The sequence below is a fragment of the Melanotaenia boesemani genome, chromosome 16, assembly GCF_017639745.1.
Source record: "Melanotaenia boesemani isolate fMelBoe1 chromosome 16, fMelBoe1.pri, whole genome shotgun sequence".
In the NCBI taxonomy this organism is placed as follows: Eukaryota; Metazoa; Chordata; class Actinopteri; order Atheriniformes; family Melanotaeniidae; genus Melanotaenia; species Melanotaenia boesemani.
The window spans coordinates 16,085,470-16,113,223 of NC_055697.1; the positions used below are offsets into that span (position 1 = coordinate 16,085,470).

Genomic DNA, 27,754 nt, shown 5'->3' on the forward strand with positions numbered 1-27,754 from the left:
TGCGCATGTGACTGAGTAGCAGTGCCAAGGAGGACATTTGGTACAATTGCGTTAACTTAGCGCTGAGTGGTTTGAATTCTCCTGCACCCACCTCAAAACATAGGATCGTCATTTATTTATTTATTTTCATCTCTGTCCCTGCGCAGATACCCCGGGGCCTGCAGAGAGGAGCTGAGCGCAAATCACCGGGCAGCGGCATGGACAAACGTCCCAGCACCGACTTCCGCAGCAAGACAAAGCTACTACGGTTCCTTACCCCTTGTTCGAAGAGAGCCCGCAGTGTTATGACCATTGTTGGGGAGCAGCCCTACAACAGCAGGCTACTATCCACAGAGATCGTTTGTCCTTCCCAGCTTTCTCCGTAGTAGCGCACTTGCCCGGGTATCCACCGCACCTTTGGGCGTCAGACGGATTTAGTTAAATCGGTGTTGCTGATCTCAAACAAGCCGCTATTGGTGGCTCTGACCTGTCGCTGTCAAACCGCGAAGCTAATCCAATCAAGTGTTTAAAGCCGAGAAGCTAAGAATAGCAGCAAATACTGTAAAACAAAGTTTCAGCTCTTCAACGTGGTGCTTGAGGTAACAGAGCAAATGAACCGGGCACCATGTACAGTTAATGTCATTGATGAATCACCTGCCAGAACCGAGCAGCCGTTCTTGCGAGGACATCACAACAGCATTGCGATGATCACAAGGATTACTTTGGATCCATGGTGGGAGCACTGAAGATAATACAAAGGATAAGACCGCGGATATAGGTTACATATGGTGCCAGGTAATTGTCTACACTCTTTATTACCTTCATTTAAGACGGTTTTTTTTATACTTTGCTGAATTGCAGTTGATGTGAGGGCTTGCTGAGAGCTGCCCATGCTTACATAAACCGAGAACTTCCATAGTAGCTTACACAAACAAAGGGTTATACTGTCACCTTGTAGTAAGAAAGAGATCTAGATCCTGAAGAGGGACATTGCCCACCTAGTCTCTTCTGTCTGCCTCTACATCATGTGGTTGTCTGCTTCAGACATCAAAGCAAGGTTTTCCAGCAAGGTGACTAGCTTTTTGAATCACAGCATGTTCTGGATTTTATTTTATTTTTTTTTTGGGGGGGGGGGTCTGATAGTGACCAGGAGTATTTTAGACCTAAAGATCCAGTGATAAATGATTATCCATGCATGGACATTCTGTCAGATTATTATTTGACACTTAAAATTGTCCCTGATACCTTGAGATGTTTGAATTTGAATGGATTTCTCTATACGCCATCCTTCTCTGCATGAAAGGATCAGAGCTACTGTAACAGAAACTGAAAGTTAAATGCTGATATTGAGAGAAAGATGAGCTGAAGAAGGTCAGAATTGGAGATAAATGTTCCTGTGTTTGAAATGTGGTTCTTTCACACTTTTTTTTCATAAATTATGCAACACACAACAGACAGTCTATTGTCAGTACAAATTAACAAACAATAACTACATTTCTGTTTTGGTCCCTATTGCATGGCACATATTTAAAGGTTATAGCTTAACACTTGTAAACAGACCATTATGAGGAAACACAGCTTCTGAAGTCTTGCTCAGGACTGGATGGGTGGAAGCAACTAGCAAGTTTCCTGTTTTCTTCTTTGATTACTCTCACATCATAATAATAAAGCATTGCGTAGGCCAAAGCAGCGTGATTTCAACTTTCTTACTGAAATAATTATTGTGTAATTGTAAATAACATTGTGATTTGATTAATGATTAGAGATTAGTGTATTTGTTTTGGTTTTATTTGCCACACATTTAATCTTGTAAGCCCAGGATAAGTTCAGTTTAAGAGAGGGAATTAATCAGGACTTAAGTAATTGGGCTGGTTTGTTTCAGTAGGAGCAAGCCTATTATGTTATTGCTCTGAAAAGATTTTGAACAACACAAAGTCAAAATAAATAAACTGATCTGGTGGAATGAGAAGGATGGTGGTGGTTTCACAGACTTTACCAGCTGAACAGAACAACCTGTCCCTGGTAACTGGTAATGTATTTAAATAATTAACTCACTGAGGGAACGGGTAATTAATCCTCAGTTTTGCTGTAATTACAGGACTTTGACATTCAGTTTCAATAGATGCTCATCTACATGAATAAATGACATGCCCACATTTAAAACAAAGTAATTGCTGTGTCATGATTAAATGATCACAACAAAATAGAAAATTCATTATGTTTCAGCATTGTTTTAATAAAAAAAAAAAAGAAATTAGCTATATCACAAGTGGGTTTATTTTCAGATTTTGTTTTACGTGCTATCAAAAGGAAAAAAATGCTGTGGCGGATAGAAGTTTATTAAAATAACATATATTCTAAATTGGTTTATTAAACCAAAACACAAATTATTAAACCAACACCTACCCAGTATGTGCCAACAAACTGCTATAGCATGATGACTTGGTTCCCAGAGTTGCAGCGTCTTCAGAGCTGATTTCAGATCAGAGGAAAGCCTCTTACAAATTGCACGAAGCCCAGAGAGCAGAAGCAGTGAGGCTTGGATAACCTAGTCCAGCGGCAAGAGTTGTTTTTTTTTTGTTTTTGTTTTTCTGTTCATTATTTTTAATTATTTTTAATTTCTAAAGTTTAGTTGATTTCAGTGACAAGCCATGACAATATAATAGTAATATCTTCAAGAGAGGATTACAGTATGATAAAAGGGAATGGGTTGATATAACAAGCTTGACACTCAGCAATGAATAGCTCCATAAATAACTTATATAGTCATGAAGAAAGACTTTAATTAGTGATATTTTGGGATTGCAGCTATAGGTATTTTGTATTACATTTGTGTTTTTTTTTTTTTATCTCCAGGTGTGTGTGTGGTATGTAGGCAGAATGAGCAGCACATTTGTTACATTAGCTGAAGTATTGGAGGCTCGAGGGGGACCTCTGCTAGAGGAGGAGGTCTGGTCACTGCTGCTTGGTGCTGCAGAGTGTTTAATGGATGTCTCTTATAAGGGTAAGGCATTTCAGAACCCCACATTGTTTGCTGTGTGAGCATATGAGAGGTTCTTAATCCTATCATAGTACTTCATAGTTATTATAGCAGTGTTTGATATTTTCATTACTCTGGAAGCATTAAAGTTTTACTGTGTGAGACTTTGCTGTAGGAATGTAACAGTAGGATTGTAATAAGTATGTATGATGGATTTCTTGTCTTTTTCAGGTCATAACAATATGTGCAATATTATAAGCCCCACCTCCTTGCTGCTGTCAGCCACTGGAACCTTAGCATTTAAGAACTGTGGCCTATCAGATGAGGTATCCGCCTTTGCTGCTCCAGAGATGCTGCAGGACCGTGCCAGCTCAACCAAACCTGCCACAGATAGGGTCAGTGTTGCGTCCTCATACCTGTCCTAATACTTCACATGAAAGTTGATGACAGGTTTCTACAACATTACAAATATTTAGGTCATATAGCTTTTTTGTCAAGATCTTTCATCCCTGCAGGGACTTTTTCAAGTCAGTGCTGTCATAACATGATGTCTGTTTCCTCTGAGTGCAAAATCTCAGGATGTTAGTAACTGAAGGTCGACTAAGGTAAAAGCCCGCCATCTAGTGGCTGAATAAGGGAACATCTGTCCTCAAAGTTGCCTCCATAAATCTTATTCCGACATATTAGATTGCAAAAATAAATAAATAGAATTACTGCAAACAAATTTATTATATATATATATATATATATATATATATATATATATATATATATATATATATATATATATATATATATATATATATAAATATATATATATAGTATGTAGTTGTAGGGTCTCTAATGCACTACATAGCAGGAGAGTTTGTTCTATATTTCTGTTTATCATAACAATGAAAGCAAGATACAGGCCACCAAAAAAAGGTGAATATCTTCTTTCAGCACTCAATCACTGGGAATTCTCTGGAAAATTACCTCTCTGTTCAAATATGGTTATGTTTCCTGCACTTAGTAATAGGGTCTGCATGTTGTTTTAGTTCTAAAGTTATTGAATGGGTCACAGACACCGTACTCCGGATAAAGTGAAAATCAAATCCCTTGGTACAGATGTGTGTGTTCTCATATTTAAACCCTTCATAAGATTTGTTGAAAACTGCCGGACTATAGTTCATGTGTGAACATCTAGAGATGCAAAACAAGAACATAGAAACACATAAATGCAGAATCATAACTGATTGTGGATACGTGTAAAATGAAAAGAGACCTAAGATGACAACACAGGGTGATAAAACAACAATTGCAAATATAATTTCTCCATTTGTCTTTGGGGCATAATTTTAAAATTATGATAGCAATATGTTCAGTTTCATTTTGTGACACAGATGCTGGTGTATTCACTGGGAATGACTCTCTACTGGTCAGTTGATTTTCACCTACCTCAAAATCAGGTGAGAGCCCCTGAAACAAAAGCTGTAATTCTCTGTGTCACAGTGCCACACCTCAGCTATTTTATAATGATTTTCCACTCTCCTTGTCAGCCAGTCCAGTTGAGTGACCATCTAAACAGCCTCCTCCTCAGCATGTGTGAGGACCTGGCCCACCGCAGGGTAAATCTCAGCTCCATCCTTGAAGCCTGCGAATCTCAGCACAAAGCCTCCATCCTGCTGCCCCCCGCCAAAGTCATCAGACAGCTTGTTGAGGAGGTTTTTCATGAATCAGTGAGTCTTAGCTATCTAGCCACAGCACATTCTTCCCTGTTGGCATTTTAGCTTGTCTGCAGCCTATGTCATATGTGTCAGAAATTAAAGGCGTGTTGCATCTACATGAAAGCAAAATAAAAAAATGAAAAATATATTTGTAAAAAGCAGCTTTTTCCTCTTTTGCAGATAGACCATGGTTCTCTTCCAGACAGCAACATCCCTCTGAGTGGCAGAAGCCAGATGATCAGAGAGAGACTTCATGGTGAGAATAAAAGATTTTTGGTATCATCAAAATAAACTTTGAATATATGCAGTAGTTTAAAAACTCCTGAAGAGCTCTGTTCTCTTTTCACATCATTAACAAATCTGACATTTAAGTCACTGTCAACAACATATTTGCATAACGTAGTTCCAGTCATCTTTCTTTTAACTCAAGACAGTATGCAGGTCAACAGGATTAAAATCTTAACCCAAAGCAAGCCCAGGATTAGGCTCTTGTTAGAGCCAATAATCAGATACAAAGAGTGGAGGATGCTCCAGGCTAAACCCCCCATGACTTCAGCTCCGTCTGAACATCTCATCGTCTCTGATGAGTGCAGAGACTGACAGGAATCAAACATTGCTGTCATCTTTCATCTTTTACTTGTCTGATAGGAAAGAGAGGACCATTTTCAGACTTCAGCGACGGGAGTGCTGAAGGGAGAAGGTACTCAACGGACTCAGATTCAAAGTCAGGTAAGTACACGATGCAAAATCAGTCACAAGATGCCTTAAGACGTCTATTTACTTTCTAAATTATGTTTATGGCTTGTGTTCACTCTAGATATGTGGATGTAACACCTGAATTAGACTATTGTTTTCATTAGAATGATCGTAAATTTGTTGTTGAAGCTGTGACAAGTTTTATTTCTTTTGTATAGGGAGTTTTCCACAAAGACCTTGGAGACAAAGACCGAGAAGCTCTCCTACACACGTGTACCAGTCTCCACTAGAAAGGCATGTATTACATGCAAACATATCATAACAGGGCCTCCAGTAGTGTTGAGCTGTAGATATGCCATCCGTGTATACATGCCAATATAAATAAATACATCCACTCCTCATTTTTCCTTCCTCATTGTCTGTACTGTCTTTAAAGGACATGACATTGTCTTGTTTGACTTTCCAACTTATCTGCACAACTATTACACAATTTGTCCTTTCTTGACTGCCTCTCTCCTGTCAGACTCCCTCGTGGGGTGCGACGTAGGGACAGCAACTGCAGTTGGGTTGGTCGGAGCCCCCACCACGATTTCTCTCCAAAAGCATCAGGCAGATCTCACAGTCCCTCCATCACCTTCAGTGAGTCCTCTCTAAGCCTGAGCCAGAGGAAAGCTAAGGTAAGATGCTTTTATGGAATATGTAGCTGTGTATTTTTGCGTAAAAAGTTTTTCCTGTTAACATCTTTTTTGTTTGTTTGTGTAATTTTTTCAGGCTTTGGGTCCTGAGTTCATAAGAATGCCAGACGAGCAGCAAATTTTTCTTGAGCTCCCAGGATCCATTGTGGTAAATTAATGATTTTAAGTCACTTCTCCTATTTGTATTTGCTCCTAATCAATTTAGGTGTTTTTTTTTTATGTTGTTTTAATTTGTCTTTCTTGCATGCTGAACTGTCTGCATAATTGCATGTTTTGTATATTTATATTCATATTAGTGTCTTTTTTTTTTCTTTTTTTTCTTTTGTGTGTGTATGTGGTGTGTGTTTGTGTGTGTGTGTGTTTATGCGTCTCCTCCTCCTGGTTACACACCTCAGTCCAGAAAAGGCCATTCAAGTTCATCCCAGAGAGAAGTGACTGTAGTGCTACTTAATGGACAGTACGTGATTGTTCGCTGTGACATTAAATCCAGAGCAAGAGATGTGTTTGACATGGTGGTGGCTCACGCAAACTTGGTGGAACACTTTTACTTTGGTCTTTCCTTCCTAGATGGTAAGAGGATATATTATATGGGACCTAATTTGTATTGACTGCACTCTAATATATATGGTGACACTCAGCAATTATCCTCAGTGCTGTTCTAATAGTTGTATGAGAACCTAGCAGTTAGCTTGATGGGTGAACTGGTGATGATATGGAGACATAAAGGAGCCTTTTTACTTTTTTTTTTTTTTTTTTTTTTGGGTTTCTACAGATGATGAATATTTCTTCCTGGATCATGAAACTAAAATATCCAAAGTTGCGCCTGACAGTTGGAAAAAAGGGCAGATATCCTCCTTCCTGGTGTTTCTACGAGTCAAATTTTTCGTTGATGACATCGCCTTCATTCTGTAAGTCCAGCTGTGGTCTGATGATTAACACAAACTGGAAGCTTAATTAATGAAAAAGAAAAAAATACAATTTATTTTTTAAATTTGTTAATCATGTGTTTTTTGCTTTGTAGGCACAAACTAACTCGTCACCAGTACTATTTACAGCTGCGTAAGGATATCTTAGAGGACAGGCTTTATTGTAATGAAGAGACAGGCTTGTTCCTAGCTGCTCTTGCTCTGCAAGCTGAGTTTGGTGATTATATGCCAGAGGTACAGAAAGAAAAAAAACACCCAGTCTGTTTTTAAATACCACCATAATCATTTGTCACAAGAGTGTATTTAATTGTTTTTTGGGTCTTTGTAGTTGTATGGTAAGAATTATTACCAGCCAGAGCATTATGTGTCCAAGAGGATGCTGGAGAAGCTTGCCTTGCCCAATGTCAAAGAGGAGTTGCCAAGACTGCATGCAGGTCATGCCCATTTACTACCAGACGAAGCAGAAACAGAGTACCTCAAGGTAACCAGGCCAATACCCAATATTAATAAAACTATGTGACGTCTTTATCATTACTTTTAATTGCTTTAAATTTGATGTCTTTTGTTGTACCTCTCTATACTCCTCAGATTGCTCAGCAGTTACCAGAGTATGGGGTTATGTTCCACCGTGTGGGAAGAGAGAAAAGGCCGCTGATAGGAGAGTTAGTTTTGGGAGTTTGTGCCAAAGGAATCGTTGTGTATGAGACAAAGAACCACTTGCGAGCTGTCACCAGGCGCTTCCTATGGAGGGAAACAGACTCCATATCCACTGGGGTAAAAATAAGTGACATTTTAGTTGGATTTTGCTGCAACCTGTTTCCAGGAAAATTGGGACACTCTAAGTGAAGAAAAAAAAATGCAATGGTTTGCAAATCCTGTAAAGTTGTGACTGGGGCATGTTTACAGCTGTGCTGCATCACCTTAGCTTTTATCAGTGTTTGTATTCTTAGTTTATATACAATTTTAAATATAGGTTACAATCATCTTGCTGAAATAGAAGAGCCCTCCCTGAAAAAAACATGGTGCTCCATAAGCTGTACTTATTTTCAACATTAATGGTGGATTTACTGATGAGCAAGTTACCCATTCAATGTGCTCAAATGGTCCCTCTCTTCTTTAGCCCAGATGTCATGGTGCCATAATTTCCAAAACAATATTGATTCCCTAGACCACATGTCAATTTTATACTTTGTCTCAGTCTACCTTTAGTTAGCATAGGCCAAATGAAACAGTAGTGCTTTTGGATCCTGTTGATATATATTCTTTTCTTTACAAAGTAGAGTTTACTCTTGCGTTTGTGGAAGCAGTCAGAAACTATGCTGATGACAATTTGGTTTTCAGAAGATTTCCTAAGCCACTACAGTGCTTACTACTTTGTTTTAGTATATTGTTGTTTTTAATATAGTGCTAGCTAACGGTCCCAAAGATCATTCAAAGCAGTCAAAATATGTTTGCTTTTTGTTGTTGTTGTTGTTTGTTTGTTTTTTAATGTACTGAAACTTTTCAGTGCTCATTGAGTATTTTCATAACATTATGTGGTGTGGTATGATGAAATCTTAAAAATATTAGCAGTTGCTCTTTGAGAAATGTTACACAGAAGTTATTGAACTATTTGCCCACAGAGTATTTTTTCAAAGTGAATAACTAATCCTCATTTTTATGTCTGAAAAACTCCCTGGAATGCTCTCTCTATATCATATTTGATTAAATTACTAACCAATTTGTAGTGAGATGTCCCACCAGGAGTTTTTATAGCATTACATATCTGCTGATCCTGTGACATATTGTATTTATTCTATTTTCAGTGAGTTATGAAGTGAAAAGGATTTGCAAATTGTAGCATCCTGCTTATGGTCATTTTATGCAGCTTCATAACCATTTTGGAAAAGTTTTTAAGGTCAGAGCATTTGAATGTTGACCTGTCTCTGTCTTTCAGCGGCGTAAACTGATTATTGAGTGTGGCGGGCCCAGTGGGAAAAAGCACATTTTCGTAACAGAAAGTTCAAAAATAGCACAGTACCTCCTGAACCTGTGCTCAGCACAACACAAGTTTCATAGCGAGATGACGTCCCGACAGCTCAACCACACCATGATACCTGGTGGGAAAACTTTAGCGTTGTGTAGAATTTATTATTTTGGGCTTTAACATCACTATTGCATAAAAAAACAGCACATAAAGGTTATAACCAAGACTAACAAAAGGAAAAACAGCACAATTTGTCTCTCTTTCTTCAGATGAAAACATATCTGCCTACCGAGCTCGTAGCAGGAGCTTAAAGCGGATATCTTGCTCAGAAGGCATGTTGAACCATGTAGGTTTGACACCTGGTCAACCAGACTCCCTCTCAAAGTCCTGTGATGACCTAACTGCCAAGCTGGAGGCTCGGCTATGCCAGCAGAGAGCGATGAGGAGAGAGATGAGCAGAGAGCTGAACAAAGAACTGCCTGAAACAGGAGATGTGAAAGAGCGACAGTGTTGGAGGTAGTCCCTGATGACATTCCACCTTCATCTTCTTATCACAGAAAGGTTTCTAACTGTGTATATGTGTTGTAGCACTCCAGAGACAATTCCCAGAATGATGTCCAGTGCCTCACTACATAAGCAAGACTCTGACACCTCATCCTTCATGCGAGGTGAATATGTTAAACATCTTTATTAAAATGCATGCCGAGGAATTACAAACCAAAGAACAAATTACTGTAAAATTAAGTGTTGAAGTGAGATGCTGAGTAGCCTGAACAGCTTTAATCTTCTCTGGCATAGACGCAATTTACATTTTCATGATGTGAACTTAGCCATCGTGATGTCACTCATTGATTTGTTAAATTCTTTTTTGAAGTCTTTTGGCATTTGGTTGATTGTGTCTTGGGTCTTTTTCGAGACGAAAATGGAACTTTAGTGGTTATACATTTGATCCTAATTGTTGGCTTAAATCCAAGGCCTAGCCCTGTATTTCATACCCACCAAGCCATTCAAAGACCCCTTGTGACCTGCACAAAAGAATCTGTATTTGATATTTCTGTCCTCCCATATTTGCTATTTTTTATTTATGGCCAGTCTGTATGTTAAAAGTCAGGTTGCATCATGCCTCATTGATTAACATTGTTCAGTAAGAACAAAAATACCATTATATCTATGATTCTTTCAAGTGGGGCTTTTCTGTGTAAAGATTAAATGCTGTCCACATGTATGAGTCAAAAATCTTGTTTGTAGGTTAAGAATTACTTTGAACTAAAGTAGTAGAATGTAGTTAATAGAAATATCAGACTTTCCAGCTATATACAGTGTTTTAATTTCAGATAAAAAACTAAAAATATTCAGTCTAGTTGGATGTGTGCTAAATGTCGCTGCTGCAATATCAAACCTGTTGATTGTGTCATAGAATTTACAGGCTGAGTTATTAGTTGTGATTTCAGCCAAATCTGTGACATTTTCACCCAATTCCCATCATGACCATTTATTATTTTAAATTATATATGTACTTATACCTATTTATATTTTAAGTGAGATATCTTTGTGTTTTCAATCAAAAAGTCTTTGTTAGGTTACAAAGAGCTGTGGAAAAATGTATTATAATGAAGTCCAGTAGATATCCTGCATACAACTATGATGCAAAAAAATACAACAATAGTAAATTCATAAAAAGCAGACTTAAATTAGATCAAACTTTACCCATATTTGAGTTTCCAATAACCTTTTACATCAGATAGTGACCAAAAACTTTACTTTAAGAAATATTACATGACCAAATATGAATGTAATATTCAGAAATGCAGTGGGGCTCTAAATGATTTTAAGTGTCTTTAAATGGTTCTTCAAGCTAAGAGATTTTGTACACTTTACTGAATAATCTGTATGAAGATCATCTGAAGATGGACAAAGTTATAAAATTTTAAAACAGTACAAAAACTGAAATTTCCATTTAGCATCCAGCCATAGACATCCTAAGATATAACTTAAGTTTAATACACAAGACAGACAAAGGCTACAAATCTGTAACCTGGAAACTCAATTTCCACATGCTAAAATAGTTTATATTAATCCTTTAATTAGAGTTCCTTGAATTCTCCTTTTAATTATCAGTAAACCCCATAGACTGTCTCTTATCAGGAAGCTGAATAGGCACATCTTTTATCTATACATGCATGCAAAATGTAAGTGATTTTGGGAATTCTAAATTAAACACCAGCATCTTTCTGTTTTATGCAAGCTAACCCTGCAGTTTGATTTCGGTCTGGTCCTGTGACTGACCATGATAACAAGTTATTATATTATATTATATTATATTATATTATATTATATTATATTATATTATATTATATTATATTATATTATATTATAATATATTATAGGAGTTATATACTTAGGTAGTATGGCCCTTTTTATCGTACATAAAACATGTATCTTGCAGTTGATACACCAACTCGGACCCCACCAGAGAGAGAGATAGTTTGTGTGACCCTGAAGAAAGATGCCAAACTGGGTTTTGGTGAGTCTATTGTAGCAAAATACCACATAAAATGTCTGAATTTTGGTCTGCAGACATTTGCCATCACATCTTCTCTCCTGTTGCAGGTTTTGTGATAGTAGGAGAGGACAGTACAGGAAAACTTGACCTTGGGATCTTCATTGCATCTATTGTGCCCGATGGGCCTGCGGACAAAGATGGAAGAATTAAACCTGGTATGAAGAACGAACAACTGAAATGGAAATATGTGAAAAATATGTGGCTTACTTTTGAAAATACAACCCAACAATGCAAGAGATAGAAGTAAAACTGGTTTGCACATGACAAACTTTCTCAAAGAGTTTTTGGTATTTTGTTGATTTACCAGGAGGACGTCTCATCTCCCTAAACAAGACCAGTTTGGAAGGAGTGACATTCAGTGACGCTGCTGCCATCTTACAGAGCAGCCCTGAAGAGGTGGAGCTCATTGTGTCCCAGCCTAAATGTATGTTCTGCTTTATACTGTCTGCTTTCACAGAACTGCAAATATTAATGATTCAATATCAGGTCATTACTTTGTATAGCAGCAGCAATAAGTAAAATTTGGATGTATATTGAGGTTTGTATTTTAAATTTTTCCCCCCTATCAGACTCGCTTAAGGAGAGGCAGGCTTCCCTGAGTCAGAGTACCCTTGCTTTGTCAATGGAGAGGAGCTTTGGGTCGCAGACCACCCTGAGTGGCACTGAGTTCCGTCCCGCCTTGGAGGAATTGGAGGAGGCAATCACACTGTCCAACATAGCAACCCCAAAACAGAACAGGAAGCTTCACATTCCTGTTGTACGAATACATGATGCACAGGTAGAAACCAGCACTCAGCTGACAGCAGTTACGTGTATTTGATTTTGTTGCCAAAGACCATATTAAATAATTAGTACAAGGTCGAATAGAACTAATTGTTAAACAGATTAAGAACTCACTTTAATAGGCTGAGGTTTGTCGTCATCCACTGTCATCAGAAATGGCCCGATGACACATGTTTACACTAACACTGCATCGGATTCGGAAAATCTGATGTCTAATTTCAGCTTTTTTGAGATACAAATGGCATCTTTCCAAAATCCAAAAAGCAGATTTTTACCAATTCATTTTGACAGATACATTAGATTTCAGATATTTTTTTTATCTGTTAATGTGTTCTTATTTTATGTTAAAATGTTATGAAAGGATATAAGGATCTCCTGGTATCTTGTGGAACTTTATTCAGCTTGTTCTGGAGAATTTAAAAGGCACTTAGACTAACCATATGCCACCAAAAATACTAATCATTTAGCCACTTGTTTGTTATAACTTCTCTTGCTATTTTTTCTTCTACCTGAAATCTTTTTTAAATGGGTTTTAGTCAAAAGCATTTCCTTTTCTGAATGTTTTTTCAGGATGTGTGTCCGAGGTCTCCTTCCATCATAAGCCTTAAAGCTGGAGAGCGGTTTGCAGTGCAGCTAAAGAAAAGCAGTGGTAGCCTTGGAGTCAGTGTCACTGTGAGTAATTTGTTTCCTTTTTATTTTATTTCCTTCTGTTTTTAGATCTTACATTTAGTCTGTATTGGGTACTAATCCTTCAGTCTTGTGTTTTACATCATGATGACAAATATAAACCCACATAGTTTCCAAAGAATTAGTGGCATCACTGCCATAACACCAGCCAAAGGGATTTACAGGACTTAATGGGAAAGGCCTATAAGTATCAAGCCAGACAACACAGAATCTCTGATCCCTGACTCAGTGTGAATTGTTAGGATTATCTAGGGGCAATGGCATTGACTAATTACCTCTTGGTAATCTCTGTTGCCAAAAGGGAGGACTAAACACTAATGTGCGATATGGAGGCATTTACATCAAAAGTCTGGTGCCTGGAGGCGCTGCCGAGCAGGATGGACGCATTCAGATTGGTAATCCTTTCACTTCTCAAATAAAATAATAAAAATGCAACAGATACAATGTTCAACTTCAGATTAAGTTCAGTAAATAATTCTTTATATCATTTATATCCTAATCATATTATATGGTGAATTTACTGTACCTGCTGTACAGGAAATTTTCAGGCTTTGTTTTCAAAGTTTATGTTGAAGAATTAATTTATTTCTCATCGGTCTACATGAAATATTTATTATTCATATAAATAAAGAAAATTGTTATGGAATTAGCCATTTAGCTCTGATGTACCTTATGTCCATCAGTGGTCCTTGAGATGCTTCTACAAAAATATGCCTTTTTACAAAATATAGTAAATAATGGATTTGAGAAAGGTGTCTAATTTGAATAAAACCTGCAAAAAATTTAAATTAATAAACTTTAAGGCACCATAAAACAGACTCTTAGATTCAGATCTTTCACATACATGTAGATAAGCGTGTCGCTGGAGCCACTGTGTCTCTGTCTGCTTGCTTATGCCTCATTGAGCAGGAACGATTTTTAGATTTGTTGACGTGCTCATCAACCAAACACACTCACACACATGCAAACTGTTTACATGTTGATGGTGCTAATGATGATGAGATTTGTGTTTGTGCATATGACAGGTGACAGACTGCTGGAGGTTGATGGGTTCAACCTAAGGGGAGTGACTCACCAACAAGCTGTTGAATGCCTCAAGAGGACTGGGGAGGTATACATACATACAGTAAAACACTCTTATAAACACAAATATTTGGTTGCCAGTTTAAGAAAAAAAAAAAGAAAAAGTATTTACATTTTTGCCAAAGTTAAGACTTCAGATCCTGTTTTCTCACCTCATTTACTGAGGTGAGAAAACAGGATCTTCAGTTCATGAAGTTACTGAAGTTGCTTTAGTTGCCTAAACTTAAGTAGTATATCATAAAAAAATAAGAGTGGACCACAAATGGCTGAGAAACACAACAACTACCATGTGAAATCTTTTGGAATAGACATTTAGCCTAATTACTTGGTGGACCCTTTTAACATTTCTACCATAAACAATGGAAGTGTGTATTTCACTTTAAACTTTCAACATATAAACAGGTCTTATGGTTTTCCATCTGTTCCCCAAAGGTGGTGAACCTCCTGCTGGAAAGAGAACCCACAGTAGTATTGGAGCCTAGACCTGACTTGCCTTGTCCTGCATTGGTCCACAGCCTGTCACACACACAGCCGTCCAGGGCTGAAGTCGCCATGGAAACGACCTTGAGTGGTCGGGCCAAGCACTACAGCTTTGTAACTGATGGTGAGAGGGCAAAGGAAGGGGCACATAAAAAAAAAAAAAATCAGACAAGGTTGTACACACTAACCCACACAAATACACATACACACACATGGCCCAGAGGTAAATGTGAGCCATCTGACAGCTACATTGTGGTAGCTGTCAGAGTCATCCAGGGCTGACGCTGCCTCAGTCCTCCGAGACTGTAAACACTGAAACCTTGAAGCTGTCGGTTTGCAGGCTGAGCTTAATCAAAAGAGTTCCTCTTCCCTACAAAACTTTTCTTTTTTTACTAGAAATAGAAGGAAATGTGGAAAAAATAAAAAAGATATAGATACAATTCAATGAAATATATAAAGATTCAAGATTATGCACTACATTGTTAATTCCTTGCCATCTTTTTCCTAGAAAACACCTACGAGGTGGTACTGAAGAAGAGCTTGTCTGGTCTTGGCTTCAGCTTTTACATCTCACAGCTCTGCTCAGCAGTAGACCGTGGTAGTGTGGTCCGCATCAAACGCCTGTTCCCAGGTCAGCCAGCTCTAGAAAGTGGCCTGTTGCGAGAGGGAGACGTAATTCTGTCAGTCAACAAAGAGCCTGTGAAAGATCTCTCTTATCAGGTTTGGTTTGCACTTGCATTATATTTAGACCAATAATATTACACAAAATAGAAAGTCTTTATTGCATGTTCAAACCAGAAGTTAAGTTTTCTAAAATGCAGTAAAAACTTAAATCTGTAGTGGTGGGGAAGCTTGGCCCTCTTCCTGCAAGCTTTCCATGTGTTCCTGCTCCAACACACCTGATTCAAATTAATAAGTCACCTTGTAGAACTGGATAGGCTCTTGGATCCTTTTGATTTGAATGAGGTGTGGACACATGGAAAAAGTGCAGAACTGCAGCCCTCGAGGACCAGGGTTCCCCACCACAGATGCAGGTATAAAGAAAACTTTGTTTTGTTTTTCTTTCAACTTGTGCTTATAGGATATATATATATATATAAGAAGCTTTCAATTTTATGTCAACACTTTATTAAAAAATGTTGAAAGAGAGGCAAATAAAGACTGAAAGTAAATAACAAAAAAGTCAAACCATTCTGGATGATTAGCAATAAACAGGTTATTGGTGATGGGTGAGGGTGTCAGTATCTACCAGGGGTTTAGTAATTCCAAGCATGGATGGATTGCTGGTCACCCCTTTGTCCCAAACTCCATCACAGAATCATCCATTAGCCAGAAATAAATATATTTATTGATATAAAACTGCAGAGAACGCTGTTCTGTCAACATCTACAGAGAGAATGAGGTCTGTGTTCAGATTTCTTCACCATCAAAGTGCTACTTTTTCCCTAGAAAGTCCGTAGTCGTTTTATCAGGAAAATACAAGAAAGGCTTAACATTTCTACATTTACATTATTATTTAACCAAGACTGAGTGTGTGAACTTACTGTAGTAGTAGCGTGTAGTCTACAAATAGAAATAAGACAAGAAAAACCATGCTGTTGTGCAGTTGAAATTTTCAACTAAGTTCAGTTCAGCTTTATTTATATAGTGCCAATTCACAACAAAGTAATCTCAAGGCCATAATCAATTCAAGCCATTTCATTGTGATACAATTAAAACAAATCTACTTTAGTCCAGTTTATAATCATGGTTTTCTCCAATCCTCCACCCTGGGTATGCGTGTGGTGGCAGCTAACAGTGGACAGGAAAAAAAGCTCCCTTTAACAACAGAAAAGTCTTCAGCAGAACATGAACGTTGTACTCTAGATTTGTTTATACTTTCTAAAATTAAGCTGGTCATTGAAGACCCTTAAGAATTTTATGTGTTAAATAAAAATGGGCTGCATGGTGTACTGGCAACATTAGTGGCCCTGTTCTGTCTTAAGACAGAACAGGGCCACGTCATTGGTTCACTAATCCTTTAATCCAATACTTCTGAAAATAGCAAGGTAGTTGTGTCACAGTGTTTGTGCCTTTTAATCTTTTATGCACTGCCAAGGAGTTGGAGCATAACAATATTAACACCAGGCTATCAAATAGATGGGCTCATTTGGGGTCAATATCAAGTAGTAGCCAGCCTCAACTTTCTTTGATCGTAACACTTTTATGTTTTGTCTCAGAGGGTTTTGTTCCTTCTTCGGGGAGCCCCTTCTGAAGTGCATCTGCTGATCTGTCGACCAGGTCCTGGAGTACTCTATGATGTAGATGATAACACACTGGTAAACTAATATGCACAAAATCACACTACAGACCTCATAAATAGTCACAAGAAAGACAATGATCTAAACAGACTTTCTTAATGACTCTTTAGAGGCCTGGATGTGTGCGAGAGTTTCGATCACGGTCTCTAGACATCCGACTCGGAGAGGACTACAGCCAGTTCCTTAAGTCTCCAGACAAAGTCAACATACATATGGTACCTCCAACCAAAGAAGAGGATCTGACCGACACAGCAGAGAAAAGCCCTGAGCTTCCTGCACCTCCACCACCCCCTGAGAGCCAGAGCAGTCTGGATGGTGAAGTTCAGGATGACCAGACTTTTCCATCTCCTCCTCGCACACCCCCATCACCAACATCACCCACATCTCCTCCGTCACCAGTCTCGCCAGCTTCACCTGCATCACCAGCATCACCCACCTCACCTACCTCACCTATATATCCACCACCACCACCAGAAGCACAACCAGTTGATGGGGAAAAGGAAGCAGAAGCTAAAAGAAGGAACAGTGATGGGGAAGAAGAGGCTGCATTAACACAAAGCTCAGTTGTGATGCTAATGGATGTTTACCCTAAGACTGCTTCAAAGCCTGTTTATACCAGGTAATATGTAAGAATATAAATAATATATAAATATCATACTTCAATATTAAACATTTGTCGAACCCTAAAAGTTTATGTGAAGTTTTACTCAAAGTACGCAACTGATGTTATGTTATGTTATGTTATGTTATGTTATGTTATGTTATGTTATGTTATGTTATGTTATGTTATGTTATGTTATGTTATGTTTGTGTATTTGTTATGTTATGTTTGTGTATTTGTAGTGGAGTCAGAGAGGAGGCAGATGGAAGTGTGACCTACTGTCTTATGGGAAATGGACTGACTATCATGGCAGATGAAGAGTACCTGACCATCAGCTCCACACTGGAGCCTTCTGAAAGTCTTCCCATCAACAACACATCAACTACCAACCTCACAGAGCTTAGCTCTCAAACCTCCAGCAGCTTTCAAACTCTAAACCTCAGTCCTCCCGTCCCCAATAACACCATCTCACCTCTCAACCTTTCATCTGACACTCCAACCACTTGCCCTCTGGCATCAGGGCACCAGCACCTGTCTCAGCCACTCACAACACAGCCAAAAACCAAGCATCACCCAATCAAGCAGGGAATTCTTCCAAGTCACTTCAAAGCCACATCCAAGAACATACGGCCTACATTGCCTCCCCCTGAGCCTCAACCAGTGACCCCCATCACAGCCCAGATTATTTCCTCGGTGCCTCCCTGTGCTGGTGCTCCAACCCTGCCATCCACAGTGCTTGTCCCTCCTGCCCAGATCCATACGCAGCTGACCGAAGAACCAGAGAGAAAAAGCAGAGATTATGCAAATGACACAGATGATGAAGATTTGGATGAGGAGGAGGAAGAGAGTCGGAGAAAGGCAAGTAGTTGACAAGCCCTCCTTTTGCCTCAGTTTTTTTTCATGCATTTATTATGTAAAATATAAAGTAGTATAAGGATTTTATTTGAGCTTGACATACATATTTATATTCATTACATTATTCCTTTACTGTCAGGGATTGGTTAAAGAGTTTGAACTTACAGTGGTTCTGACCAAGTCCAGGAGTGGAAGCTTTGGGTTCACCGTCACCCGAAGCAAACTGGACAGTTGCTACTATATACAGGAAATACTGGACAACCCAGCCAAGGCAGACGGGCGGCTCAGAGCTGGAGACAGGCTTATCACAGTGCGTTTGAACATATAAATAAAGTTTTTCTTGTTATACAATGTATTTGTTAGTAAATCTTTTTCTGTCACTTTCCTTCAGGTAAATGGGCATGATGTTACCAGTGTGGCAGATGATGTTGCTATGACGATTCTCAGGTCTTCTCCAAGAAGACTGAGTATGACACTGGGGAGAGCGGTTAGAAACTTGGTGGCTCCACCTCCCTGTGACAGCCTGCCTGACATTGTTCTTCACAAGACACCTTCAGGACAGCTAGGTGGGACCTTTTAAACATTTTGTAGACACAGCAGTCACATCGATCAGTATTATTTGAATACATTTTTGTCTGTGCCCTTTCCAGGAATAAAGCTGACAGGCGGTATTGGCAGCAAATGGCAGGGCATCTACTGTTTGGAGGTGGTGCCAGGCTCCCCAGCCAGTGAGGAGGGCAGTGTCCAACCCAGTGACAAGATCCTGTACATCTGTGGCAGGTGCACCCTGGGAATGACCTTGGAGGATGCAGTCAAAGCCTGTGAGATCGCCCCTCGTAAGGTGAAGCTTAAAGTCATCAGGTATGTGCCATTTAAGACTAGAGAGACAGACACGGTTTGTGTTTTGTATGTTTTTGTTTCTAATAATGACTCTATGATTTGTTTTCAACAGAGAGGAACAGCCAGTAACCCCCAAGGCTAAGTGGAACGGTGAGAGCTTTTGATGGATTTACGGCATGGTTTCGCATGCTTGAGTTAACTCATAGACACACAGACAGAATAGTTTGTTTGTTATGCCCCATATGCACCAATTAATTGCCTAGAAACCAGATATGTTTGTCCTGACCTGACCAGTGATAACTAGACAGAACCATTAGTGTTCTCAAAAGCAATGTTGTCTTCATATTTTGTAGCCCTTAGAATGCAATGTGTTCTTATATAATTTATTAGTTATTAACAAAGTTTCCTTTAACAGGCCTGTTTGATTGGAAAAAAGACAGAAAGTTCTTTGCTCGCTTTGAAGACCCAGCCTCCCCTGATAGAGAGTTTGCCTCTGAAGATAGTGAGTTTTTTCTTTCTCTTTCCTTATTTAATTCTCTGTTTATCTTCTCCAAACTCTCCATCAGGATGTTCTCTCTAGCAACATAACTGCTTCCCTTTCACCCTTTTGCTTGTTGTCTTATTGTCTGAGTGAAGCAAGAGCTTAGTGCTGACAGATAGGTCTCTTTGCAGCTGTGTGAGTGTGAGCGTGTGTGTGTGTGAATGCATGTGATCTGAATGCTGACAGACAGATCCTGGACACTCACTGCAGGATTAATAATTAGCAAGCCCCTAGCCCTCCACTGGTGTATTGGACTGCAAAGCACACACACACACACACACACACACACACACACACACACACACACACACACACACACACACACACACACACACACACACACACACACACACAGTCAGTCATACAGCCAGTGGTCTATAGAGCAGACAGTTCAGTTACCTGGTGACAGTAATAAGAGCAATAAGAGACAATGGAAACAGTCTGAAGAGATCAGCCTTGTTCGTCTGTAATAGAGGAAAAGCACCCATCTGCACTTCTCCAAAAATGGGCGAAGAGGTGGGAGGTTGGTGTGTGTTGTTTATTTTTTCTGTGTCACTGTTTTGGTATTCTATTGGCTGAAAATGGTTGCATGGATTAAATTGGGTGCAAAAAGAAAGGTCCGCTACTAGCTGAGGGCTAAACTCCAAACGTCTGTGTTTATTAAGCTTTTAAAGTCTTTTTTTGGTACTTATTTTATTTTATTTATTTTCAGAAGGCATGATAATGGGTTAAACTGGCTGAATTGGCAACTACTTCATCAACAACTCTTCTTGTTTTTCAGCTGAAGCTGTTTGTAGGACTGCTGGGAGGTTCAGATGTCTCTCTCTGTCTCAAGAGCAAGATGTAAGTTTGTGACAGTATTCAATTTTGCCAGCAGTTAAAGTTTCTGCTGTTGTTGTTTTCTGTTTTATATTGTTTTTTTTTTTGTTTTTTTCTTCCTTTTTATTGTCAATTGTTTTTCTGTAACTGTGCATCTTTTTGATTTCTTGAATCAAACTCTTTAATGTGAGTCTACTTTATATACACCTGCAAGTAAGTACTCGCATTCCCTTTCAGGATGTTGCCATCCACATATGTATTTGTATTCACAACATAATAGTAGTTTTTGTTAAGTATAATGTGGTTCTGTAAATACAGTGCATGCTAAAACGGATATGCTATCTGTCAGCATTGCATGCACTGAAGGACCCAGTTGCTGACTCACTAGGGGTAGTCGGATAAAGAGCTAAAGAGTCTTAATAAAACTCACAAAATAAACATGAGGCACTGCTTAGGAAGGCTATCTAAAAATAAAAAATTCAAAGTAAATCCAAAAGACGTAGAAAGTAACTGGAGCACAGAACAGGAGAGTTCTTGGAAATAAAAATAACGGAAACTAGAACAGAAGGGGAAACAATAACAACCATCTGGCAAATCATATATATATATTTATATACAAAAACAAAAGATGTACTTGGAAACCAAAACTCACCCAAAATAAACCTGAACTTTTCATAAGCTAGCATAAAAAGCCACTGACCATATTCCGTTTTTCCATTTCTCAAATTCCACCATTTTCCTATTTCTAATTGTTTTTCTTTTTCTTTTTTTTCCCTGTAGAGTTGCATCATGCAAGTGGAATTCAAAAAACCAGAAGGTGGAGGCCTTGGCTTCGCTTTGGTTGGAGGAACAAATGGCAGCATGCTCAGAGTGAGGGAAATTTGCTCTGGTGGAGCAGCCGAGCAGGACGGTCGATTGCGAGTGGGGGATATTCTGTTAGAGGTAACCATGCATCATGATGGCAGTGAACATGACTGTTTCAGAACCTCCATGATGGGAAAGAATGTTATTTTTTGTATATTAGGTGAATGGTGTGATTGTGTCCGGGCTGAGCCATAGTAAGGTGGTGGATATCCTGCGTAAAGCTGAGGGTACTGTCCAGCTCACCATCTGCAGAGACATCTTACCCCTGACCTACGCCGAGTCACCAACACCACCCAATATGTCTGCTCATCCAGAGGCTATTTTAGCTGAGCAGCCAGCTCCTGTGTCCAGCCCCAATACCTGTTCGACACCTGATGTCATGAAGAGTAGGACAGTTAAGCAGCCCCATGGTATGATTTCCAACAACTGTCCTTCTTATTGTTAATGTAACAAAAGTTAGATGCTTAATATAAGGTCTAGAAACATAGAAAGCTTTTATAAGACACTGAAACCGACCAAATTTAGAAACTTTATTAAGTTCTCTCTTGGTATAGTTTTTATTGACGTCTACAGTTTCTGTTTCAGAAACGACTTCTGACCCTGCTGTTATTGAACCAGAAGTTATCCTAACCTCACCACCTGTCCCACCTCACAGAGTGACTGTTGTAACAGATGAGAGCCCAAATGAAGAGGTAACGTTAATAAACATGTACACTCACAATTTATATGGCAATAACTTCACATATAAGTGTGTTTAAGTATCATACCCCTCTTTACTAATATCTATTAACATCTTGCTCCTCCTGTCTGTTGCCTCCTCTGGCTGCTTGTCTGTGGAACAGGAGAGTTGTAACAACTCCCCTTCTCATCAAGCTTGCTGCCCATCCCTCAGTGTCACTGACATGTTGCATGGAGCCTCTGACAGGTATTAACATCCTGAATGTCTCTCATTTTGTACTGTCTGCTTTCCTCTTCTCCCTCTGCTTCTTCTCTACGTCTGGTGTTCTGGAATTCCACTCTTAACCAGAAGGAGGCAGCAGAGAGCAATAAATAAAACACAAACCTGGAATACATGATGCTATGTATGGACTATGAGTCCCAGTGAGACAGATAAAATAGAGTAATATTTAGGGAGTTTGTTGGATTAGTCTTTGAAACTTAAGAAAACAGTACAGCAGAGGTTCAAACATGCAGTCCTGATCAGAAATATTGCAACTGCTTCATTGTAAGTCAGAATTAAGTTTCCAGGAAAAAAAAAAATACAAAAAATGGAATTTTGTTTAACCAGAATATTTTAATAAAATGGTAAATGTTGTTGAGTCACTGGAACAAAAAGGCTTTCACACAGTGAGATAAAGAAATAATAATAACAAAGACAATGCATATAGACACAAGAATTAGCTAATCTGAATGAGTTTCTCAAGCAAATGATTTCTCATTCTCAAGCATTTCTAGTGCTAGTAGTCATTATCAGAGATCTATGAATCCCTGTTTCAGTTTGAGAAAGTTATTAAACAGTAAAACTGTTATGATTCTTTCAGGATGCTGTCAGAATACTTAAAAAGTCCTAGGATGACTTGTAGCAATGCAGAATGGTGCACATAAAATAAGCTGTTCAATGAAGACAGCTGGACTCCAAGACTCAAGACCAAGAGTTAAAATAGTGAATCCATCAATGGAAGAGTGAATTCAGAAGTTTACTCAGGCATTAGGAGTAAAATGTCTAAGTTCAGATAAGGATGGCAGTGATGGAAATGGTTTAAACTGGCCATCAAGGAGTACTGACTTAAATACACAATGCAAAAAGGACTTTCAAATTTTAAAGAGCTTGAGCCCTTGGAAAAGTGGCACCACAGGCTAGCAGGTGCAAGATGTATCTAGGCTTTTAAAACTGTAAAGGTCGTCATTGTTGCCAAAAGTTCTGCAACCAAATATTAGTGAACCGTGTCAATGACGGTGTCCAGGGTACATATTTTATTTCACTACATGAAAGCCATTTTTGCTGTTCTTGTTCTGTAAGTTCAGATATTTTACTAAACTATTTTATCTTTACAAAATTGATTTATTGCATTTATTCCTTACAACGTTAAAAAGTTTGTATTTAGAGTTCAGTGACTGCAATATTTCTGACTCGGAGTGCATTTTAGCATCTTATATATACTGTATTTTAGGTGGAAAAGTCGCAGGAAATGGAAGCTCAGCCTTGCATGATTTCATCCCTCCCTACTGAAGAGTAAAAATGGTGTGGTCTCACCCCTGCCCCCTGACTTCCCCAGGAAACAAATTGTGACCAAATTTTTGGACCAGTCCTGCAAAGACATCCGGAAAACTCAGTCTGATGGTTGGAGCAGTGAAGAAGATGATGATGTATTTGATGCTACAGATCAGGAAGCATCCTCACCACAAACAGGTGTCTAGTCGTCTTTTTTGTTGCTGTTTTCGTGTATCAGAGTGAACCATTTGTCTAAGCAAAGCAATAAAAGCAAAGGATTGCTGTTTTCCCCAGGCCCACCCTTAGTATCGGAGGAGGAACTGGCTAGTTTAGCCCTCATTACCCCAGCCAAGACCAGCCAGTATTCAGGTTCCAGAGTCAAAGCTCTCATCCAGATTCTGCAGCATCAGCTGGACCAGCAGGAACTGCTAAAAGAGTTTATGGTGGGTATATGTTAGAGACAAAATATACATAACAAAGCAGTATACCCCATAGTCAGTTAATGTGCTGATTAATTTTCCAGCAGTGATTTATACATTGAATCTATAGAGGATTTTAATGCGGAATGTGATGCAGAAAAAAAGATGCAAACACACTAAGTCTATTTTCATAGTAATTTGTTCAAAACCTTTTTTTTTATTGTGCTTAATGCTGTTCATTACAGGCTTTAGAACATCTGAAACCTTCGGACAATTGTCTGGTGGGAAAAGCCCCTGAGAACAGAGACAAGAACCGCTACCGAGACATCTTACCCTGTAAGGGGGCTTCTTTTACTTACTAGAGGCAGAATGTGATTTTTTTTCCCCCAGTTTTTATTGTTTGGCTTGTACAAGCTGGATACTCACAGACTTGGCATTTATAAGAGAGGCTGTTTGTTAGTACTTTTCTGCTTGCTTTTCAGCTGACTCCACATTTTTGCTGAAGTAAGTGGACTTATTTGTTTATGATGCTTCAGTAATTTCAGCACCTCATTTTATCTCCCACATAAGAGTGGATAATTTGCTGGTACTGCATTACAGCATCATTTTCTCACAGCCTGCCAAGCAAGTGACGATGACGATTCCTGTAATTATCCAGGATTTATATCTTTAATAAACGAAGAAGCAAATGATATTAGATGCTGTATTGTCATTATAAATTACTTTGAATAGATGCAGAGAGAAACACTCCTTTGTGTGTGTGTGTGTGTGTGTCTGCGCACGTGTGTTATTCTCTTAAAGACTAGCCTAGGAATGTTATTAACATAAGCCTAACTGTCAAACGCACACACACACTCACATATGTGCACATACATAGGTGTTTTCTTCTCAAATCCTCACAGTGTGCTGGGGTGAAGTGGGTCAGAGTTAAGATGAATGAGTGTGATAAAAAGTGTAGTGACCCTCAGTGGAGTTAATACCGCTGCAACTCGACATATGCCGTGCAGGTTGTTGCAACTGCTGTGCTTGTAGGGGTGTTTGAAAAAAGCAAGTTATTTACTGTGTCAATACCATGCTTGTAAGTCAGGACTGACTCAGTAAACATTCCAAACTTTCTTCAGTCTATCACACCTCTCATCATCGGCAACCGTCTTTACAACACTGGTCTGTTAAGCTCCAGCCTGCAGGGCTATTTACATGGATTTAATCTACCATCATGTGTATGGTTTGGGGAAAACAAGAAATTGTTTGTTATAAATGTTCAGGATATGAATGGATTTATCAAAAGCTAGCACACAGAAATGAAGGTTTTCGTTCTGTTTCTCTTTCCTCTCATAGATGACCAAACACGTGTTGCCATTGGAGAGAACCAGGAGTATATCAATGCAAGCTACATCCGTATGCAAGTCGGAACTGAGGAGTTCTCCTACATTTCCTGCCAAGGGCCTCTGCCCTGCACAGTGCAGGCCTTCTGGCAAATGATCTGGGAAAACAAATCTGATATAATTTCCATGATGACCCAGGAGGTAGAACGGGGACGGATTAAGTGTCACAAATATTGGCCTGAGAGGAAAAGCATGCCTTTGGACATGGGCAGGTACCACCTTCACCTGGAAAACCAACAGTACCTGGACTACTTTCAAATTAAGGTCATCCGCATGGTGGACATAAAGGTGAGAAAGGAGAACAAAGCTTGGCATTAATGCTAGACTTAAATATAAGTTTTGGTCAAAAATCCACAACTTGTCATTCCAGACTGGTGAGACACACTTTGTTCATCACCTGAAGTTCACGCACTGGCCTGACCATGGTGTGCCACACTGCTCTGAGGAGCTGGTTCGCTTCATCCGCTATATGAGGGCGGTGCATCACAAGGGGCCAATCACTGTCCACTGCAGTGCTGGCATTGGACGCACAGGAGTTCTTATCTGTACCGACATAATCCTTAACCTCATTGAGAAAGACTTGCCTGTAAGTGGAAGCCACTTTTTTTTATGTCTACAGATAAGCTTTGCCATATCACTCAGTCGTTATTTTGAAGTGAAGATGGTAAAAATATGTAATAAGATCAGGATATTGTGTATCTTAGCTTGATCCTCATGACTCAACACTGTTAGTTCATAATATTAAGATGGCTTCTTGCTTCCGTTACTCGTGCTGTTCCTTTCACCTTAGCTTCTCCCACTGAGGATGTAAAGTGAGATAGGAGAAGGAGAAGCAAGGATGGAAGCACTGAAGCTGCCAGTAATCCCTTGTCTTTTGAGTCAGTCCAAAGCAATGTCAAAATGTTTACCGATGCACAGAATTTGTTGTTGATTTAAGATTTTTAGATATTATACTTCCTCTAAGCCTCTCTTCAAGCCTCTTCTCCTTTCCTTTGATGTGCATTTAAGGTAGCGGAGTATTTTTCCACGAGGAGAGCGGATACAAGGAAACATAATTTAGGATAAAGAAAGTCTTCATTAGCTAATTACCTAATTCTGTCTGTATTTTGGCCAAACAGCCTAACAGCTATTTGTCTGTCTGACTTTAGATTAATGTGAGTGACATCGTTAAAGAAATGAGACTTCAGCGGCATGGGATGATTCAGACCAAGGTCAGTGCGAACAGAGGGGTTGTTGTTGTTGTTGTTGTTGTTGTTGTTCTCTGAAGCTAAACATACCCCTTCTCTTTCAGGAACAGTACCTCTTCTGCTACAAAGTCTGGTTAGAGGTTTTACAAGGGATTTTACAGCTTCAAGGCAACAAGTGGCAGCCAGAAAGTCCAAGAGACCACAGAGTAGTTTGAATGTGTCTACCTTTAGCTCAGCAACATGTACCTGTAAAGTAAAGGCTGTGAATGTTCAACCATGTGCAGCCAATCACAGCAGAGTGATTTGCTGCTGATAGCTTTTCCTTTGACTGTCGTTAGTTACGTCAGCTTTAATATTTTTTCTTGCTACAGTGACTTTATCTCTTTTTTTTTATTTTCTTTAATTATTTTTTTATTTTTTTATTATTTATTTCTGTGTATGTGTTTTCGGTGCTGTGATTATGTAAACTTGATTTAGATCACAGAGGTTGTTTTGCCTTTTCAGGTTTAGTCATTTGCCTTCTTAATCAAGCTTTTTTTAATTTTGTGTTGTTATTTCATTACTTTTCTCAATGTCTTTTCATTTTTTCAAATATATTTGTTTGTAAATCATGCTGCACGGAATTGTAAAGCTGGTAATTTCCATATCTTCCTTCCACAAGTAATGTCCTCAAAGTGCACAAAAGTACAATCATCACCCCTGTGTTAGTAATTGCTTAACGCCTCGTTGAGCATCATTTGATTAAGCAATGTGTTATCATTTCATTTAAGTGCATTTGTACCCCAGAGAACGGGGCATTTGTGAAAGAACATCGATGATTTTTTTAAATTCATCATCTAAGGAAATGAAAAGAATCAAGTGCCTTGGAAAGTCACACCCCACTTATGTCACAGTGACCCTGGGCCTCTGGTCACAAGTGGTGGAGACACAAAGCAAGAAACTGACGTTAGAGCAGCTGATGATGGTTAAACTGAGTGTGAAGCTTTTGGATGTTTGTGGTCTGAGGTTGAAGTTTAGTTGACCCAAACCAGAGGAAGGTTACATCTCACCTTAGTAGTTCAATGTAACTGCAAAACAGTGTGATCGCACATCGCCTTTCTTTTTTTCTTTTCTTTCTTTCTTTTTTTTTTTGTGGGCTCATTTTATATAAAACACTAAGTTTCAAACACAACTTGCACAAATTAATA

General features: G+C 38.9%; 1 protein-coding gene across 1 annotated transcript; it reads left to right on the forward strand.

Annotated features, from left to right (window-relative positions):
- Positions 1-27,754, forward strand: ptpn20 (protein tyrosine phosphatase non-receptor type 20). Its single transcript, XM_042009987.1, has 48 exons — positions 1-40; positions 147-774; positions 2,836-2,983; positions 3,191-3,354; positions 4,342-4,407; positions 4,498-4,677; positions 4,846-4,921; positions 5,314-5,394; positions 5,580-5,655; positions 5,885-6,038; positions 6,133-6,204; positions 6,452-6,626; positions 6,829-6,964; positions 7,078-7,216; positions 7,311-7,463; positions 7,571-7,756; positions 8,919-9,081; positions 9,218-9,464; positions 9,537-9,616; positions 11,395-11,472; positions 11,559-11,666; positions 11,819-11,935; positions 12,081-12,289; positions 12,865-12,966; positions 13,283-13,376; positions 14,007-14,092; positions 14,497-14,668; positions 15,053-15,264; positions 16,764-16,862; positions 16,955-17,463; positions 17,688-18,303; positions 18,440-18,610; positions 18,692-18,866; positions 18,951-19,161; positions 19,253-19,290; positions 19,556-19,642; positions 20,463-20,524; positions 21,281-21,442; positions 21,525-21,774; positions 21,950-22,056; positions 22,207-22,289; positions 23,641-23,774; positions 23,871-24,019; positions 24,241-24,331; positions 25,334-25,668; positions 25,751-25,966; positions 26,529-26,591; positions 26,672-27,754. Exons 3-48 carry the CDS (start codon positions 2,860-2,862, stop codon positions 26,780-26,782), a joined length of 7,119 nt encoding a protein of 2,372 aa, XP_041865921.1. The 5' UTR covers positions 1-40; positions 147-774; positions 2,836-2,859; the 3' UTR covers positions 26,783-27,754.

Coding starts and splice junctions, on each gene's coding strand:
- ptpn20 (XM_042009987.1), top strand. CDS start 2,860: ATGAGCAGCACATTTGTTACATTAGCTGAAGTATTGGAGGCTCGAGGG. Junction 2,984..3,190: donor AATGGATGTCTCTTATAAGG/GTAAGGCATTTC, acceptor TGTCTTTTTCAG/GTCATAACAATATGTGCAAT. Junction 7,464..7,570: donor CAGAAACAGAGTACCTCAAG/GTAACCAGGCCA, acceptor TATACTCCTCAG/ATTGCTCAGCAGTTACCAGA.